The sequence below is a fragment of the Lissotriton vulgaris genome, chromosome 9, assembly GCF_964263255.1.
Source record: "Lissotriton vulgaris chromosome 9, aLisVul1.2, whole genome shotgun sequence".
In the NCBI taxonomy this organism is placed as follows: Eukaryota; Metazoa; Chordata; class Amphibia; order Caudata; family Salamandridae; genus Lissotriton; species Lissotriton vulgaris.
The window spans coordinates 347322804-347343969 of NC_141697.1; the positions used below are offsets into that span (position 1 = coordinate 347322804).

At 47.9% G+C, this 21166-nt stretch overlaps 1 protein-coding gene across 1 annotated transcript in view; it reads left to right on the forward strand.

Moving 5' to 3' along the window:
- The window catches only part of UBR7 (ubiquitin protein ligase E3 component n-recognin 7), a 57916-nt gene extending 37498 nt beyond the window's left edge, over positions 1-20418 (forward strand). Inside the window, exon 11 of the mRNA XM_086937705.1 lies at positions 19314-20418. Coding sequence (XP_086793831.1) covers positions 19314-19406 — 93 coding nt within the window. The 3' untranslated portion in view covers positions 19407-20418. The remainder of the gene's footprint in view (positions 1-19313) is intronic.
- The last annotated feature ends 748 nt before the right edge of the window (positions 20419-21166 follow it).

Genomic DNA, 21166 nt, shown 5'->3' on the forward strand with positions numbered 1-21166 from the left:
ACAGATCTAGTGCTGAGCTTGCTGCACCCTAGTCCCCCTGCAGAAACTACTCTTATCTCTGGCACTAAGGGTCGTTGTGTGGAGGATGGTCCAGCGCTCTCCTGTCTTTTCTTCATGGAGTAGTTTTCCCGCTGACAGTGTGCCGTCCGTTAAAATAAAAATCGCCCGGAGGCCTAAAAGTCTAACATGCGTTTAATGCACAAATAGCAAGCAGCACTGCAAATAAGGCAGCAGTTGTCATTTTAACCAACCCGAGCTCTTAAAATCCAGTTGGAGCATGTAATACTAAGCTGCATACTGTTAGAAATGGAGGTTTCTGGTTGGCAGTGTATACACCCTCTCCAAGCAGGAGTCCCTATCCCAGTCAGGGCAAGTTGGTACACAACCGAAATTAACATATGCTTACTGTCTGGTAGCTTGGCACAGAGCAGTCCGGATTAACTCAAGAGGCAATCTGTAAATGTATTTGTGCACATTTAAATTACAGGAACACAGTGTAAACACTACAAAAAGTCTCCACACCAGTTTAGAATATAATATATTTATTGGAGTAAAACCAGACCAAAATGACATTCAATTAAAAATCGGATTTCCAAAAACAGTGCTTAGAAGTCAATAGTGATAAAAGGTGACTTGAGGTTGCACTAGACCTGGGTAAATCAAAAGTTAAGGCTGACTGTGATGGAGCTCAGGCCAGCTACAGGACTCGTTGAAAAAGCACTTTGTACAGAACAGGCATCAAGCTTCACTGCGTCTGTTCTGATGCACACAGTCTGGTCACTATATCGACTTCAAGCCTCTGTCTGTTTTGAAGGATATGCGCTGCGTCACCTAACCTCACAGATAGGACCTGCGTTCTTATCAAAATGGCTCTGCGTCGGAGGGCACTGTCTGTTCCGATCTGAGCAAAGGTGTCACTGTGTCTATAGTTGCAGCCCCTACTTCTAAGGCCTAGGACTTAAGGAGGCACCTCGGGCAAGGGAAGGGACTCAAAGATGGCATAGTCCTGCAGCACCTGCAGAGTTGCATAAAGTATTTTGTGTCCCTGAACCTTCAGCAAACCGGAGGCAAGCCCTTGGAGAATCTTGGGTTCAAAGATGTAGAGAACAGGTTCAGTCCTCCTTACTTCCAGGCAAGAAGCAGCAGTCCAACAGAGCAATGCAGGTAGCAAAGTGGCAGTTCCTCCTGCTGCACAGCAGCTATTCATCCAGGCAAAATGTCCTTCGTTCTAGTAGAGTTCTGATTTGACCGTGTTACAGGTCCAGAACTTAGGGCCATATGCATCAACACAATTTCCCATAGACACAGAATGGGCAAAACCCTTTGATGCATCTGGCCCCTAATCTCAAATGTGTTTATGAAGTGGGGGAGACATCAGAGACCTTTGAAGATTACAAGTTCCCTGCCTTGGATTTATACTTGCTACAAGGTGGGCTAGGCAGCTCTTTGTGTGGGGACAAACACAGCCCTATTCAGATGCAAGTGTCTGCTCCCCCCCTCACAAACTACCTCAGGTAGGCCCATCCGCCTGCAAATGTCACACCCCTTCTCCCTTGGTGTGACTGTCTAGAGGTATTGTCAAAAGCCCAGCTGTTGCCTAACCCAGACATGTGTTCAGAGACACGGAATGGTTAGAGTATCTTTCAACATACCCCATCCCCCCCTGACTTTTTGCCTGGAAAATTATGTGGTTTTGATAGTAGTGCACAGGGTCCGTGCCAACCAGGTCTCCTGTGCCAGTGCTTCTTTCCTAAAGCTGTCCCCCCCCCCCAACTGTCAACTTCGCCCACTGTAAGCCTCTAGTACATGGTACCTAGGGTGTGGGAACTGAAGAGGGTCCCCTGGGTATTCCTCACCAATTCCATGCCACTGCTCTTGCAGCTGGCATGCCCTGGTGCAGTGAAAAACTGCAGTCGACATGGCACACTGCCTGTGTGACATGCCAACAAGCACTGTCTGAAGTATAGGTAAGGCACCCCTCTAGAAGGCCTTAGAGCCCTAAGGCAGGATGCACTATATGACCGGTGTGGGCATATCTGAATGAGCAGATATGCCCCTACAATATTTAGGTCTATTCTTAGATATTGTAAGTGGCAGGGCAGCCACAGAGAATACATGGGCTGGAAACTCGACAACTCTAGTTCCCCAGCACCATGATGGCTTTTCTGAACCCAGGAATGTTTGATACCGAACAACTCCCCTTTATAAATCCTCACTAATGCCAGTGTTGGTTTTTATTAAACCATGTAACCCCCTGAAAACCTACTAAACCTGGTGTGGTCTCAGACTGGCTTTCGGCAGCCTGCCACCACCAGACATGTTTCTGGACCCCTGGGTTGAAAGCCTCTGCTCTCGGTTGCAGGAAACCAAGCCCATCCTGGGCGGAGGTGTCACACCTTCTCCCCCAGGATAGGTACAGTGCTTGAGGGAAGCTTCAAAGGCCTGCTTCCTTTGTAATGCGACCCCAGCTTCTGCTGCTGGGAGCAGATGGCAGCCCCCAGTTCAAACCCCCCACTTTTGGCAGGAGAACTGGTGGGAAAACCTTGGAAGAACAGGGGGTGTGTCCCCATCCCCTCCTGTTGCATACTCCACCCCTCAAGTGCAGGAGGCGAAGCACATTTTTCAGTGGGACTTATCCAAACAGCTAGGGTAATGCCCCCCTCCCACAGGAGAGTGGTGTAATAGTGGCTGTAGCCACCCAAGGTAAGGAATCCATTCGCCCCTACCTGCTATTCTCATGTAACGCCCCATAATCTAGTGTTTAGGTGGCTCCCCAGACCCTGAAACTAGTTCCTGTCGACCAAAGAAGAGAAAGTACTAATAAGACTCTGTGCAGGGGAGACTGAAGATACCCACTGACTTGACCTCAGACTTACTGGCCTGTCTGCAGCTTCAAAGACCCTGCAACAATCTACCTCCACCCCATGGAGGACTGCCTGCTTTTGAAAAATACCAGAGCGCCAGAAGAGAGCGGACCTGTCCCCAAGAAACCAAGACAAAGGACTTTGGTGGCCTCCCGAGTCGCGGTCCCTGACCACACTGCACCAAACGCCTCTGCCTGAGTTAAGGTGGCCCTCTGGTCCCTAGCGATTCTGAGTCCCAAGTCTACATTGGGCAACCCCTCCTGGGCACCACAACAATGCCTGCAGTGTAAATCTGAGGACCCCCCCCCCCCTCCCCACCTTGACCGGTTCCGATAAGACAAACCAGACATTAAAGTGCACACCTGCACCCGAAGCCCCTGGGACTTGGAGAGATTGACCGACCGTGTCCCTGCAACCCACAGGATCCCAAAGTACCTCTGCTATCGCTGAAGTTCGTGCAGCCTTTATCCAAAATAGAATTCCTCCATTGATTTGCATTGGACTCCTTACCGTGTTTGCACCCGGCCGCCCCATTGCCACTGGTGGTGTGTGTGTTTGGAGCTGCCTTGTGGCCCCCTCTGTGCTTGCCTAAACCTCTAAAGCTTGAACCCAGGAGCCTCTTTACTTACCTGCAAGCAGACTGTCTTCAAGCAGCCCCAGATTTGACCTCTGCACCAAACTGCCCCTGTGCCGCTTGGTGGTGCAGTGTTTGTGCTTACCTTGCCCTCTGCCGACCAACCCTGAAGACTAGAACAGCAAGTTGTGTACTTACCTGCAAAACCGCATTCTTCTTTCCTCCCATAGTGCAATTTTCAGCCTTTGCAATGTAAACCGAAGTGTCTACTTTTGAAACCGAAAAGTATTTTTATTTAGAAACTTATTTGCTTCTATAAAAGTTTTGTGGTCTTAGTAAATATACCAAAGTGCTATTTTTATAAATTGATCTTGGATTTATTAATCTGGGCCAGGTGGCAAAGGGAAACCCTTTCCCTAGTCGGGTTCTGCGCAACAGTTGAATTAAAAGCATCTTCTTTGTGATAATCTGAGGCACTGGCGTACTGTGTCAACCTCTAACCCCAGAAAAAGGTCCTAAGTTCTACCGGTACGAAATCTCTCTTTTTGGCTTGTTAATTATAAAGCCTAGGTCCTGCAGCAAGGACTAAGTCATCCGAAGTTGTGCAAATAACCTGTCTGCCTCCTGGTGTATCTGAAGGATGTCGTCCAGGAGGACAGCCCAGCGAACTCGTACACCTGTCTGTCCCACTAGAATTGTAGAAACCTCCTGTGGGGGCGGGGAGAAATCTGGACGGTGATGTAGGCATCCTTCTGGTGTAGTCTTACTAGCCAATCTTTGGGTATCAGGACGTCTTGTAGACTATGAATACCCTCCATTTTGAAATAACTATATACCACCCAATGATGAAGTCCCGTAGGTTTTTGACATGCCTGAACCCTTCGTCCTTTTTCTCGACTAGGAAGATATTGCTTAGGAACCCCCTTGGATGAAGAACTGTCTGAGTAATTACCCCTTTCTCCAGAACGTCTAGGACTTCACTGTTCACCATCTGAGCCCCTTCTCCAGAGAAGACTAAAGGGTCGGAAGTGCTGACTAGGTGTACTGTGGATTCTGTATGAAAGCCAGTCAATCAATAATTTGTAAAGTGCACTACATACCCGCTTGGGGGGGGCGCTACGGATCGAACAGCCAGGTCTTGAGTTTCCTCCTGAAGGGCAGCAAGTCTGTCGTAGGCTCAGTGGGAGGGTATTCCATATCTTGGAGGCAAGGTGGGAGAAGGATCACTCAACTGCGCGGGACGGTGGTGAGTGAGAGGTCGGCGTACCGTAGCTGGCGGTTGGGGATGTAGGAGAGCCGTCTGTTGAGGTAGGCTGGCCCGGTGTAGTGGAGTACCTTGTGTGCATGGGTGAGGAGCTTGAAGTATATCCTCTTGTTGACTGGGAGCCAGTGCAGGTTTTTTAGGTGGGGGGTGGACCTGGCATGGTACGTCGAGGATCAGTCGTGCTGAGGCGTTTTGGATTAGTTGTAGTAGTTTGAGCTTGGTCGCGGCTCCCACGTAGAGGGTGTTTCCGTAGTAGTGTATGCTGCTGACGAGGGCCTGGGTGACTGTCTTTCTTGTATCTATCGGGACCCATCTGTAGATCTTGCGGAGGGTCTAGAAGCAGGAGGAGGAGACTGCGTTAAGTCAAGGATGATTCCCAGTTTATTGCGTGGTCGGTTGGTGTCTGGGCTGCCCCAGTGCCGTCTGCCACCACGAGTCGTCCCAGGCTGAAGGGTTGGAGCCAAGGATGAGGACCTCCGTATTGTCAGAGTTCAGCTTCAGACGGCTAGTCTTCATCCAGTCGGCGACGGCCTTCATTCCTTCGTGGAGGTTGGCTTTGACGGTGATGGGGTCCTTGGTGAGGGATAGGATCAGCTGAGTGTCGTCAGCGTTGGAGAGTATGTTAAAGTCGGGCTACGTGTGCGAGCGGGCCATGTAAATGTTGAACAGCGTCGGGCTGAGGGAGGATCATTGGGTTACGCCGCAGAGTATCTCGGAGGCTTTGGAACGGAATGGGGGAGGCGGACGCTCTGGGTTCTGCCAGAGCGGAAGGAGGTGGTCCAATCCAGAGCCTTGTCTTGGATCCCTGCGGCGTGGAGTCGTGCGCTCAGTGTGTGGTGGCAGACGGTTTTGAAGGCGGCAGAGAGGTCTAGGAGGATGAGTGCTGCGGTCTCGCTTTTGTCCAGCATTCTCCTGATGTAATCGGTGGCGGTGATGAGGGCAGTTTCTGTTCTGTGGTTGCTGCGGAACCCTGACTGGGAAGGGTCCAGGATTCTGTTTTCTTCAAGGTATCTGGTTAGCTGTCTGTTTTCTTGATCACCTTGGCCGAGAAGGGGAGCAGAGAGATGGGCAGGAAGATTTTGAGGTCTCTTGGGTCTGCCTTAGGTTTTTGGAGTAGGGCGTTGATCTCGGCGTGTTTCTAGATATCTGGGAAGGTCGCGGTCTCGAGGGAGAGATTGATGACTGTTGCGCAGGTGGGGTGCGATGGAGCTGCTTGCTCTGAAGACTTGGTGCGGGAATGGGTCTGACGGAGTGCCAGAGTGGATTGTGCACATGGTCTTGATTGTGTCATTGATGTTCACGCTGGCCTAGGCTAGCAGGGGGCCGTGGTCGGTGGTGTGCAAAGGGTCTGTTGTGTTGTCTGTTAGGGCTGTCTGGGTGTTAAAGCTGTCGTGGATGTCTGCTATCTTGCGGTGCAAGAAGGTGGCTAGGAAGTCGCACAGGGCTTGCGACGGCGGGATGTCGGTGTTGGAGCTGGGGTTAGAGTTCCTTCACGATGTTGAAGAGCTCCTTGCTATTGTGTGCATTGTTGTCAAGGCAGTCTTTGAAGGAGGTCCTCTTGGCCGCCCTGATGAGGTGGTGGTGTTTGCGGATGGCGTCCTTGTGTGCTGCGTGGCTGTCAGAAGTTTGTTCACTGTGCCAATTCTTCTCTATTTTCCGGCAGGCTTGCTTGGAGGCTAGAAGTTCTGGTGTGAAACAGCTGGCCCTCTTGCTGGTGTCTCTGTGGGGGGGTTTCTTCAGCGGGGCGAGGGTGTTTGCGCAGTCATCGATCCAGCGTCTGAGGCTGTGGGCAGTGTCGTCTGTGTTGGAGGGTTCGTGGGTGAGCTGAGAGCGAGGTTTGCGTGTAGTTGGTCTTCGGGAATTTTGCTCCAGCAGCGGCGGGTGATGCAGTGTGCGGCGGGTGATGCAGTGTGCGGCGGGCTTCTGGAAGGCAAAGTGGATGCAGCGGTGGTCGGTCCAGAGGAGTTCTGTGGTGTGGCTGACGGAGACGTGCGGGCTTCAGGCGAAGACTGGGTCGAGCGTGTGGCTGGCGGCGTGGGTGAGCGTTGTGACGAGTTGCTTCAGTCCGAGGTTGGTGAGGTTATCGATCAGGGTTGTGTAGTTGTTGTCGTTCTCAAGGTGAAAGTTCAGGTCTCTGAGGAGGATGTAGTCTGTGGCGGTCAGGGCGTGCGTGCTGATCAAGTTGGCGATGGAGTCGCTGGGCCTGGGGGGTCGGTAGACGAGGGTGCCTCTGAGGGTGGAGTTAGGATCTGTGTGGATCTGGAAATGTATGTGTTTGGCGGTGCTGAACGCATCGTCGGTGCTGGTCGAGACCCTGATGCTGTTCTTGTGGACAATGGCGATTCCTCCTCTGACTCCGTTGGTGCGGTCTCTGCGGGTGATCTTGTAGCCGTCTGGGATGGCTATGGCGATGACTGGTACGGAGGAGTCGGTAAACCAGGTCTGTTAGGAAGGAGACGTCCGGGGATGTTGTGTCGAGCAGGTCCCAGAGCTCGACGGCATGCTTGCGTGCGGAGAAGGTGTTAAGTAGTATGCATCAGAGGTGGTTGGGGTCTTTCTTGGCAGGTGGTTCGTCAACTCTGAGGCTGGTGTAGCTACAGTTCTGGCAGGGGAAGGGTCCGTGTGTGCGTTTCAGGGACCTTTGAAGCAGGTGTGGCTCCATCCAGAGTTGAGAGCGTGCAGAGTGCTGGTGTCATAGTGGCGGCGGTCGACGTGGCGGGGGCCAGGGGTTCTGGCGCTGGGCGCAGACGGGCTTGCCTTAGGCACGCCAGCGGCGCAGCCACGCAGCACCCGGCATATATGGGGAGGTGGGAGGGAGGAGCAACTGAGAGGCGGGGGCTGTGAATGGGCAGTGAGCCGTCAGGGGGGCGGGCCCGCAGGGGATGCAGCGGCGAAGGCAGTAAGGGACAACGTAGATAACAGACGGAAAAAGGGGCACAAAATAGAGTGAAAAACGAGTGGCACAGAAGGCCAAAGGGCACAAACAAGGGCAAAACGAGTGGCGCATGTTAGAAATGGGATTTCCGGTTGGCTAAGGCTTGTGCCAAAGCCAGGCAGAAACCACCACTCTAGTCAGGGCAAGGGAGTTACACGCCAAAGATGACCCCTGCTCACCCTCTAGGTAACGTGACGCGAGCAGCAAGGCTAATCTCGGAGGCAATGTAGGTTGTGTGCGCGCGCACCCAGCAACACCCAAGGCCCACCACAAAGGAAACTCCACACAAGGTTATATATAAAAATAGCCTTTGTATTATAACAAACACATTAGGTAAGAAACACACACTTTACAATGTGCCAACAGGCACGGGCGGAATTTACAGGGGATTATGTACATGGTACAGGGCCACATGGACCACTGTCAGAAATGCGCACCTTTAGAACTAGCACTTAGTAGAATTAGCTCTTTTTAGGAATAACGCTTAAAACATAGAACATATAATAACTGTAGCACCAAATGGCAAAATGTAGCACATAACCAGTAACCACTGGTAAAAAGTAAGTACCACCTACGCAACCCTAACCACCTTAGGAAAATATCACACAGGGAACCATTAACTCACTATTATACTATACTAGGAAAAACAACCACCTAAGCATAAAAATACATTTAGGGGTATAGGCCAGAAACTTCACACATGATGCATAAAAACACATTCAGAGGTGTCAGAACACAGGGTGCGCAAAACATACTACACACAGTACATTTCCTAACACCAAAAGCATTAGCGCATAAATCACATTTAACACAAAATATCACATAGGGCGTGAACACTCACCGCACGCAAGGGGACAATGGAACTGTCCCCAGGCCAACTGGCCTCTCAGGGGCTGAAACGCCCTGTGTCCAGCAAAGTCAGGGCAGACTGCGTGGGCAGCCAAAGAAATGCATCAGAGGAACCCGCCTAAACGTAGCAGCTGCCCACTAAGTGCTGGGCAGCTGGGGATCTTCTCTGGGCTTCTGAATCACAAGGGGTGCCCAAAACAACGTGTGAGCCTCGCGGGCTCTAAGTGAACAACTGGGGCCCAACAACACGTGGAAGCCTCGTGGGCTCAAAATAATAATGCCCCCGTGGTTGGAGCCTCTCTGCTCTATGGAAGAAAATGCCCCCATATCAGGTGGGAGCCTTGTGGCTCTAATTACATGTGCCCCGTCGTTTGAGGTCCCCCCCCCCCCCCCCCCCCCCCCCCCCCCCCATCTAGGGACTCGGGACCAGCAACGTGGAAATGACCGTTGGAGTGGCCCGCTGCCTCTCGGGCCGCTCTGTCACCACAGAAATGCCCCCGGGAGCCTCTTGGGCTCTGCACAGCTAGGCTCCGTCGTTGGAGCCTTGACTGGCTCTAAATACCAAGAATGCCCTCTGGACCCTTGGGGACCCGCAACAAATGCTCCCGTCGTTGGAGCCTCGGGGCTCAGAATGCCTCAATGCCCCCAGGAGCCTTGTGAGAGCCTCGCAGGCTCTAAACTAGAACAATGCCCCAACACTGCAACCACGGAGCCCCACTCACCGCGACTCCTGCAGCAGCGTCTCTGCTCCTAGGCTGCCCTAGGCTGCCAGCTCTCCCTGCACTCGGGGTCTCGCTGCTCTGGCGGCCGGTGCACCTCTCTCTCCTGCAGGGCTTTCTCGGCTTCCTGGGTGCGCGCGGGAAGCCCTCAAGGCTGATCCAATCCCTGCATGGCCTAGGGATGACTATGCGGGAATCCTCGTGGCCAGGGACCAATCCTGGCGGGCGCAACACTCCGCCGAAATCCCCCGGGCCGGCGGCGGTGACTTCTTCGGGGAAAACGAAGGGTGTGCACCCTCGAAATAAAAAGGAACAGCGTGGTGGGCACCCGTTTAGGATTTTAAATATATAAATGAGGGCAAGGCGGAAGATAAGCGGGGTATGCACCCGCGCCGTAAATTAGCAAGACACAGGGAACCTCTACGTCGTGAAACCCCTCAACAGCTCGCAGCTCCGTGCTGCAGGGGAAAACCGCAGCGCTCCTCTGGGGGAACAATCCCAGGGGCTAGCAGGCAAGGTTCAGGCACAAAATCCTTAGGAAGAACAGGGTGGGGGGGGGCAAAGGCTGGGCCCAGGGGCCAGCTCACAGGGCCCTCCAGGCAGGGAGGCAGTCCCAGTGGCGGTCCTCCTGGCGCCCAGCAGCAGCAGGCCCCCCTCAAGGTAAGATCAGGAACAGAACATTTTCATGGGGTCACAGCCCCTTTTTATACACCTTTTCCCTTTGTCTGTGTCTGCAGGGTAGTGCATTCTGATGTGCTCAGACCCTCTCACTATTCACTGGCCAGGCTAGGGTCATCAGTCGAGCCACAGGGGGCGGAGCCAGCATTGTGTGGGGAAAGCCCAGCTCTATTCAGGTCCCAGGTGCACTCCTCCCTCACATCACTCGGGCAGATCTCTCCACTCTCTACCGGGGCAGACCCATCCTGCCTCCTGGAGCCAGGCCCACCAGCCAATCACAAGCCAGACAGCCAATTCACATAAATTACACAGACAGGCCAACTTCTAGAAGTGGCACTTCCACACTAGACATATGGACGCCGCACACCATCGCGCAGCATTTAATCACACGAGTCTGCACATACCAAACTCGAGCCTGCACACCCCACGCATCGGGAAGTAACATGGACATATACATTCCCCATGCATTCCTATGGGAGGGCAGGCCAATCTCACCACATGCACTCAGAGTGCGCATGCGCTTTACACTGGGACCCAGTGAAAGTGCGCAGAAGCCAAAAATAACTAACACTAAGTCACATATAACAAGCAAAAAGTTTAGGGGTGAACCTCCCAGAAGGGCCAAGTCAAACAGCGCAGAAGGACACAAAAACAAGGGGGAAACAAGTGGCGCAGAAGGGCACAAAAACGAGCAGAACAGAAGGCAAAAGGGGCACAAAAACAAGGGAAAAACGAGTGGCACAGAAGGCAAAAGGGCACAGAAATACCGGGAAAACGAGTGGCACAGAGGCAAAATACAGAACTGTTAGTCAACAGGGAGGGATGAGGAAATTCAGTGTCCGTTTCTTTCCCCAAGATGATATATACTTTAATCAAACAAAAATGGACACTTGTAACACTGTTTGACCTTTGGTTCAGTGTAAAATAAGGAAACCCTCGAAGTCAATGTTCGATGGAATTGCTGTATATTTGTTTCATCAGCCCCACATTGACATTCCGGCAGTTATCATAGGGTTATTCCTATTTGTGTGAACTGCTCGCCTCATCCAGAGGCACCTCCAGTCTCGAGTGCAGTGTCCAGAGACAAAAGGATTTCCCACAGAAAGGGTGAAAGAAAAAGTTAAAAAATGGAAAAAAACCTTTGTAGTTTTATTTCACGGCAGATCTCCATTAATTAAAATGGTAGGTATACTATATAAGGGCCAAGTTACTGAGCCAAATAGTATTGCAAACAGGGTGTCGACATGTTTCAGCTCCTTGGGCCAAGCGGTCTATGGAGCTTTCGTCAGGACTTACAAACAAAAAATAGACATACAATTTACACAAAGTTCTACTCGCACTACTTGTGCGGTAATCCATCTCTCATAAAAAAAAAAATTATGGACAATTATGTACTCTTCACAATCTAGGAGAGAAGTTAGAGTTAGCTTATTAGCCAATTTACACAGGCATTGTGATTTACTGTGGGAAGGTAGAGAGGGTAAAGTCATGGGTAATTTCTTGTAATTACACTTTTCTGTCTGGAAGGAGATTAGGGCAGGGGGGTCTGGCTACAGATGCACTTTGACATTGTGAAGGGGCTAGCAAGTGATTTTCATATTATTCACAGGTATATTTGCTTCAGGAGAAAGTCATTAAAAAATACCACAGAATGGTTGTGGAGACATCTACAACGTTAAACACACAGTTCTGAGTAGTTAGAAAAGATGTTAAATAAACTCAATCACGTTGTAAGTTATGAGCCTTGATACGAGGTTTAAAACATGTATCGTTGTATCTACACATATTGAGCTCTTACCTGCTGTGTAAGAGTGCTCCGCTTTCAACGGGGGACCGCAGAGCTGGATTTGGAGAGGAAAACTCTATGTATAGAAAAACGGCATTTCTGCATCTTACCAGTAACGTTGTGTGGAGATAGTATGTCGCCATTACCCGCGTGGAGGATACGTTACGCCTTGTGCTGACTCTGCCCCCGGATGCGGAAGTCGCTTTGCTGTTTCCTTTTTCAGCGATTTAGGTCTTGTTGATTTAAAGGGGCAGTGAGATTTTTAGCAGAGACGTCAGTTAGAGGTGCTCAGTTAACAAGGAGCGTATTTTGGCGAGCTCTTAGGGTACAGTGTAGGTGTGGACCACAATATTTATTTTTCATCCACAGACAGAACTGGTGCTAATGGGTAGGTATGTTACGTTTCATCAGTTTATTTTGCGAAGTGATGCCAAGAAATGTTATCATTTAAACCGTACTCGGTAGTTCGTAGACGGTCCACCCATCTTTGCTCTTTTTCGTAGAGTATTTTCTCTACATTGCCTGATTTGTTCGTCAGCATCTCGATGACTGTCCACTGTATATCTTCGTGGGAGTGGTTCCTTTCCAGGAAATGGGAGCACAGTTTTGTTGTGTTCTTTTTTAGCCTAATGTTGCTCTTGTGCTCCCCTATCCTGAGTTTAATTTTGCGGCAGGTCATCCCGATGTATTTCATTTTACATGGGCACTGGATCATGTAAATAACATGGGACGAATTGCAATTGGTGAATTGCTTCTGTGTCCAGACAAAATTGTCCATCAGTTGCAGAGTTTTTGTAGCGCTTGTTGTTTTGCAGGCTACACATGTGCCACAAGGGAAATGTCCTGCCAGTGGGGTCATGGTTACGCTGTTGGTTCAGCCGGCTGAGTGTATTGCCGAGGGCGGGTATGCACAAGTGTGTCTTAGGTTTTTTGTCCTCCTGTTGGCGAACCTGGGTTTAGGCCAGTTGACTTTTCCCGTGTTGATTATATGCCAGTTTTTATTAATCAATTTTTGGATGGCATAAGTAGCTGGATTAAAAGTTGTCACACAGGTAGTTAGATCTTTCACAGGTTCTTTCTGATATGTTTGGAGGAGGCATTCCCTTGGTTGATTATCTGCGCTTTTTTTCCACTTCTTGATGACTTTTTCGGTGTAGTCTCTTCTCCTCAATTTTTCACTCAGGCCTTTGGCTTGTGTTTGGTAGTCACTGTTCTTACTACAGTTTCTTTTTAGGCGTATAAATTGACTGAATGGCAGGTTGTCTCTGAGTGGTTTTGGATGATAACTCTTGTATGAGAGAAGGCTGTTTTTAGCTGTGGGTTTTGTGTATGTTTGTGTGTAGGGTCCTCTCTTCATTGAAAATTGTCAGATCCAGGAAATCAAGGTGATTATTGCTGGAAGTATAGGTAAATTTTAACCAGGGGTCCAAAGTGTTCAGCCATGACATGAATTCAATGAGATCTTGTTCAGTGCTCCATATTAGTAAAATGTCGTCAATGTATCTCTTCCAGTATATAATACTGGAAGAGAAGATGTTGGTTTCATTGAAGACAAATTGTGTCTCGAAATGGCTCACGTAGAGTCCTGCCACCGACGGCGCAAAAGCACTACCCATGGAGGTACCATGGGTTTGGGGATACAGTTTGTTGTCGTATTCGAAGAAATTTTCTTTTAGTGCCAGCTTGCAGCATTCTAAAATTAAATGTCTCGGTGTATTGTACTTCCAATCCTCCGCGTATAGGACGTCCTCCAGCATCTGTAGCGTGTCATCTTGGGGAAGACTTGTGAAAAGGGATTCCACATCTAAGCCCACTAGGAGCATTGACTCGGGGTCAAAGGGCATATCTGAGATTTGTATCAAGAGGTCTCTTGTATCTTTTAGATACGTTTGTGTTTTTTGAACCAGTGGTTTTAAAAATTCATCTGCGAATTTTGAAAGGGGCTCGAGTACTGACCCGATTCCGGACACTATTGGGCGTCCAGGTGGTGGTGTCCTGTTCTTGTGGGTTTTCGGGAGCGAGTAGAAGTATGGAGTGATTGGCTCTTTTGTGATCAAAAACTCAGCTTCTTTTTTTGTTATCCACCTTTTTGTTTCGGCTTCATATACCATGATGGATATGGTATTGCAAAGTCGCTCAGTGGGGTCTATTGTAATTCTTTGGTAGAATCTGGTGTCAGAAAGGAGTGCCAAACACTGTTGATTATAGCCCGATTTGTTCAAGATTACTGTGCCTCCGCCCTTGTCGGCTAGTTTTATCACCAGGTCATCATTTTTGCTTAACTCCTCAAGTGCTAGACGTTCTTTTTTTCGTCAAATTTTGGAAAGCCGTAGTCCCATTCTTATCCATGTTGTCTATTCCTTTTAGGGGAGCTTGTTCAAAAGTGTGGAGCTCTGGAGGAATACCAAAATATTGGGGCAGCTAAGAACAGAAGGCAGAACGGGCAGAGGCACGGGGGCAGCGAGGGGAACAGAAGGAAAAACCGGGCAGAGACCTGGGGGCAGCGAGGGGTACAGAAGGAAAGACTGGGCAGAGACATGGGGGCAGCGAGTGGTACAGAAGGAAAGACTGGGCAGAGAGAGCACGGGGACAGCGAGGAGAACAGAGGGAAGAAAAAGGGACACTGACCACATACAGGCAGCGGGGGAAGACAGACAAGAGCAGTCACAACAATGAAAATACAGGCAATGCAATAAAGCGGAGGATGAACAAACTTACGTACGGCCTACCACTGGCCACCAGGGATAATGCGCAGGTGGTAGCCTGCTGGTGGTGGAGGGCCTCTAACTTCCTCCTCAGCAGCGGCAGCTGGGTCAGGGAAACTCAGGCGGTGCTGTGCAGAGGGGGTGCGACCTGCCTGGTGGGGTCAAGGGTCGCTCTTCATGGTTTGAAGTACCCATGCGTCCCCTGTAATGGAGGTCCATTGATGGCTGAACCATTGCAATCTGCCCGCCCACCCACCCCTGGTAGGGAAAAAGGGATATTCCTTACTGGTGCTTCCACGTGATGCATTGCTGGCTCCTTCGAAACTGCCTATGCTACCACGTTCTGTTGTGACCTCTCGAGAGGTAGAAACCTCAGATTTTTTTGTACTCTTGCCATTGGCGGCTGGTGACATTTGAAAGTGGTGAGGCGTGAACATTGGGCATGACTTTTATATAGAGCGACATGAACAGGTTTAATGGACAAACCTGGGATCCAGGGTGGGTCCCTCTACTGCGAAAATTGCCCAATGGTACATTTCAAAGCAAATGAATATAGAGCTAAAGCGAGGCTTATAAAACAGTGGGAAAGTATAGTCTTGAAATATTAAACACATTAAAAACTGCCCCAAATCTTACTGCATTAATATGTTGAGCAGTTAATGTGTTGTGTAAACTGTACAGCGTGACAACTTATTCACTTTAAAATATATGCTTGCCCACTGTCTTGCACTGCGTGCAGCATTAACTTTAGAAAAACATGCTCTAACCACCAGGCTTCTGGAAGCACCCACAGCTGCTGGCTGTAACTAGTCATTTAGAAGTATGTGCAGATACTTCTTTAAGTGGGATGAAAACAGTAGGGGCTCTCTATAAAGGAACAGGTCAAATAAATGCCTGTGATTCCCATAGTGTGCCACCTGACCAGTATTTTGGTTTACTGGTTCCTCTCTGGGATGTAATTGTATCCAGATAAATAACATAACTGATCTACACCTAAAACCTTTCACTATGATTGGCTTTGTCAATGGGTGTTAGCTGTTTAAAATAAAGGAGTAAAAGATTTGTTATAATTAATTAACATTAGAAATGTTTCAATTCTGAAATAGTGAGCCTGTGAATTAAATAGCTTTGAGGCATGTAGAAGGAGTTTTGGCCTTCAGTTATGTGTGCTTTGTTAAATATGTATCCTTTTCTCTGCGCCTCTTCAACCACTTCTTTCCTCTTCAACATCCTCTTTTCAGTCTTCCCTGAATGCACTTCCTTGCATCTGTCACTTCACTGCCCTTCCCCCAAATGTAAGCACTTTATTTTCTTTTACTTTTGCTTTGCAAATATGTTTACATCCGTGTTCCCCTTTACACACACATCCACAGAATTTCAGTTGCAAATGGAATACATAAACATTGTTCCATCTGCTCTGCAGAGAAGCCAACCCACTGACATGCACTTTGAGCGAGCAGGCGTTAAGGCTGAAGCCAAACAATCAAAGCCCCTCGTAAACACCTGGCATGGCTCAAGTGTCAAAGTATGCACAGAAAAAAATACAGATAAACATTATAAAATGGAAAACTCTTGGGGAAGGCAAGATTGAGTAAAGTGTAAAAAAAAGAGGCACTAAATCACTGAAATGTATTGCCTCAACGTTTTTAACATTCATTGTTTGCAAGTCAATTCAGGTTTTTGGCATCATTAACTTGGTGGTGTGAAGCCACGGGCTGTTTTAGTATCACACATCGGAGAACTGTCTGCTGTAAGCACATATTTCTCGCCTTGCTTGACTGATATTTGAATCCGCTTCGCAAGGGAACAAGAACACACCCAGCTCGTTATTTGGATCCATTAATTGTGGAACAAATGCTGCAGTTCCACTTCTAACGGGGCCAGCTACATGCAGCAAGGGCCTGGAGTTCACAGTGGGGTAGGTTAGCGTGATAGGGCTCTCAGCACAATATACATAACATAACTTTAGCTTGCAAACACTTACATTACAAAGAACAAGGCACCGGATCGCACATTCTTTCATCCCCTCTCGCTTATGAAGAAAGGGTGGGATCTATGCCTTTGAATGACTCAGGGATGAAGTCTCTGCCCGAAAATGACGCTAATTGCGTCACCGACCTACAGAGTGCATGCAACCATAGACCCAAAGCAATGAAGGGCTGTAAAACAGAAAGCCATGCGTCCTGTATCACAATTTCAAAGGTTGATTTGCTGCCTGGCTTCCGCTCCTGCTTCAGAACAAGGCGGGCAGGCAGCCTGAAACACACAGCCAACACTTAAATACATCGATTTGCTTAGAGATACGATTGTGTCTCTAAATAAATCGATATTTTTAATATGTTATGTAAATGTGTAGGAATTTCAGGCGGGTGCAGCCCCTCAGCCCTAATTGAGAAACAGCCCCTGGCTCTTGCCACTGTAGTGATCGTCTCGTGTGGAGCTTTTGGGGGTTGGAGTTGCCTAAGCAACCAGAGGAGAGCCCCTACCTCTTCCAGCCCCTCCAAAAGTTTGCTGGCTAAACGCTTCCGCAGTGGACTGTTGGGCCTTGCCCAAGAAGGAGAAAGTATTAACAAAAAGTGACCACTCCTTAATAAAAGGCTCTCCGAAGAGACCCCATTGGCCACTGGGCCGGTTTCGGTGGTTGCTAGTTCATCTAGCCTGGGCTCTATTTTGACCAGCAAAGCGCAACAATGCTCTGTTGATGATGCTAAGTTCGCATTACTGATGAAACACAGGGCCCTTTGAGCCTATCCCGATAAAACTGTGGGATCAATCCTCTGGCCTCGCTCACTGGCATCCTCTGCCATGTCCAATATTTTTCTTAGCGGGTCCCAGGACAACTAGAACCTTTTCCGAATAGGACCTCCAGGACCAGTCTAAACCCTTTTTGGGATCTTTAGCGAATTTGGTTATAAAGGAGGCCTTTCGTGAGTCAGTGTCTGGTGTACTCGCAACCTTATTGGACAGGGATGCGCTGGCGCATTCTGGCTTTAAACTGCCCCGGACTATTTGGTCCATGGTTTTCCTAATGTGACTGGCTATATCGTGCTATATCTGGTGCTGGAACCCAGTTCGTTGGATCGGGGATTGTAGATGTTTTCCAGGTTGCGCATGACCGGTATCCCAGATGAGTAATGGTTGTTGGAATCATTCATCCTGGTTTTTTTTTTTTTGCGCTAGCGTCTGCTCTGGCCTAGTTCATTGCCTGAATCCTCCTCATCTGAGTCGTCCCGGGTATTATCCACCCCTTGCAGGGGGAAGAAATAGTCCTTGGGAGCAACAGCCAGCTGGGAATTGGTCTGTATCTTTTTAGAAAGGCCTGGCGCAGTCTCTGAAAGGCATCTGATGCCAGTGGTCGCCTTAACTGTGGCATTGGGCCTGACTTTGCTCTTGCTCTTATAGGCCTCTGTTATGCCTAGAGGTTCTAGCCTCCAGCCTTTCCCAGTTGGGGGTACCACACTGCGCTTCCCAGTCAACTTAATTTTGAGCTGGCTCAGGGGTTCTAGAGCTGAAGAGATGGCCCTTTCTAGAGATGCATCAATGGCACCCCTAATTCCTCATGGAAGGAAAGCAATGAGTGCTCTTCTTCCACAGACTCCCAACATGCGTCAAACTCACCTGCCATGGTTGATCATGTGAGTCGGAGGTCAGACCAATAGTGTATAGGGTTAAAAATGGGCAAGCTTGCGGAAAAACCCAAACAGTTCAAAAACTATTGCCGTAGCCAAGGTTTGTTGAATATGCTCTAATCGGGCTCTAAATACACTGGCAATGCACAGTAAATGCTCTGTGGTTGAGCTGCTTGACTGAAGCACATCAACGTAGGAAGGAAACTGCTGATCAGGGGAAATCGTGGGGAAACGCTGCCTCTGGCGCGCTTAGCAAAGTGTTAGAGCCTTAATCACCACAGAAGGGGAAGCCGTCTGTGCCGCACTGAGGGATGTGAAATGAAAGGGAGGGACTCCTCTCCTCTGAGACACGCACACTACACGCTCCCTAGAAGCACCGCACATCTCGTTGTTGGGGAAACTCGCTTGGAATCCATCTCAAGCCAACACCCCAATGCCGGGAAATGCGGACTCTTGGCTTTGGGGAAAAAAAACCTCCTTTACTGCAGAGATGACTTGGGGGAAGGAGGACCCAGCGGGAGGCCTGGAATAAAGGCCCAGTCACCACAGTACGGTAAGAGGCAGGGTTCAAGGCACGCCTTCCGGCGTTTCCTAAATTGAGCGGCTAGAAGGAAAACACATGTAACCTGAACTGCCAGAACACCCCAAATAAACAGTGCAGCCCTCAGGCCCAACTAAGCAACATTAACAATTGAGCAGCGAGGAAAGAGGACGTGCTATTCCTTGATGTTGCATATGAGATTGGCTTCGGTTTACTGTTTGAAAAGACTACTGGGATTTGAAGTTCTTGTTTAAACATTTTAAGGCCGCAGAGCGGAATGAATGAGAGAGGAGCATAATCTGAGCCTCTGGTCCGGACATGGAATAGTCCTTCTGGAGCAATTTATTTATTTACTAGGAGCAGAGACCATTTTTTATTAAAATTGCCTTTGGCTCCCGTGTAAAGTTGGGTTTAGAATGCATTTCCAGAATATTCATCCTACCCATATGTGTATGTCTTGACCGCAATCTTCTTAGAATATTTGGAGTATTGCGAATAGTAATGGAGACAGTCCTAATTTATTTTCGAAAGAGTGGCATGCTGTAATTAATTTCTAATGCAGTAAGTATTTTACCTTCCTCCTATCCATTTCAAACTTACAACAAAAAATGCAAATGCAAGCTATTTGAGATTCTCTGCTATGTTAACGTTCTTCCATTTACCTATTTAGCACTAATATTAGAATTGGCCGATGGTGTGGAATATTTTGTTGGTACTATTCCCACTGCATTAAATAGCTGTTTTAATTATTTGTATTGCTTTCCAACAGGTTGTTAAAACCGAAGACATTCAGCAATTTTTTGAAGAACTGCGGTCTAAGAAGAAAAGGCGGGTTGATGAGATGCAGTATTACTGCCGTTAAATGTGTTCAAGTGCTATGAATTATCCATCACGTGCTAAGAATTGTTCTACCCACTTGGCATAATTTAAAACCTGATTCTTCCCACAAGAGTCTTTAAATATCTTGCTCTACATCCAGTGTTGAGACTGAGCAATGTTGCTTCAGAGCATGTCATTACTCCCTTTGCGTTTTCTTCTTGGTTTTGCTTGCTCTCTGGTAACAAATTGATTTTTTTTAATCTACGTTATTTCTTGTGCTCCTTATGAAAGTATATTTTAAACTTTTGATTTTAGATAAGTTGTACTTATATTTTCCCCGGTCTTGGTAGGCAGAGCTGCTGTGATGCAACAGATTTTCCGATATAGGAAGGTTTTTGCAGCTATGCTATTTTAGCTGTATCAGCTGAATATGTAAATTTGTGTTGGTATGAAGCCTTCATCTGTATTAGTAAAAGAACTGTTATGATTATGAATCAACATTTAAATGCCCCCTTTTATCCTGTAGGTTTTCAAGTGCAGTTTTCCACTTGATTTTACATTTACCCGTGTTGATAAAATGTGTCTAACAGTTAGTCGCATTGCTTTAAAGAACATCCACGGTTTGTTTAAACAAGCCACCAACTAGCTTTATCATTCATATTCCTCCAATTTGGGTTCTACTTTTCAGCACCAATGATTCTACCAGACTTTTGAAAGAAGAAAGTAGCATCTTGCTCTGCTTTCGTACTTTCTTTTCTCTAATGATTACCTGCATTTTCTGACTTTCATTGTTCCAATGTTACTGCAAAACTTGATCAGGTAAAAATATTAGTTTCAATTGTGTAAATGTAATTTGTACCCATTAAAACCTAGTGTTTCAGTTCCCTGGTGGAATTATAATTGTCCTAAAGTTGGTCACTGAAGATGTTTGCATTGGCGTAGAAATATTCTTTTGCTATGTTATAGCAGGGATACGGACCCAAACATCTGTACCTACTTATTTTATTGCCAAGTGCAGTTGGTCAATCTGATAGACAAATAAAAAATAAAACCCATTGCTTCCTTGTGTTTAATATCTGATTTAAACAGTGACCTAAATATATATTTTAATTAAGGTTAAAGAGGAGTGAAGGGAGTGTTGGATAGATGGAGGACCAACACTGTTGGTATTCTCTTCCAAACTTCGCTTGCTGTGGATTGCAGATATCTGCTAGAAACGAGCTTGCAGGCCATTTAAGACCAGTAAGTAGTGTATTTTTGTTGTACTGCACCACCACCAAGTATTTACATTTTTTGCCCCACATTTCTACAAGACTACATTTTAGTGGTTTGATTTGCTTTAGAATCATTTTTGCGCTACAAGTTGTTCAATATTGATTAAATTTGTTTAGGAGTATGTTCTCTTTCAAATTGTCATACATAAAAGTAGTGGGTCCATAACCTGTGTTGGGTTAGTTTAAAAGGGTAGATCACACCATAAAACCGCCCACATGTAGATAGATTTGATTTTATACGGTCCTGACTAATCGCCACCAGATTGTTTAACTACCTGGTGAGAAACATGTTGACCGCACAATAGAGCGCCCTACCTGAGGCATAATCTCAGACATGTGCCTTTGTTTCTTTTAATCAGGGTGGGAGACCTATTGATTAAAATAGTCTTTTGCTGGTACTCCCTTACTTGTTTTAAAATGTCTTTCAGGTTACACACCCCCACACTTTCATCTACACTAATTAGGCCCCTCACCTCCACGGCACCTAACGGCATTTGGGATAAAAGATCTCCACCAAAGAGCCCCAAAT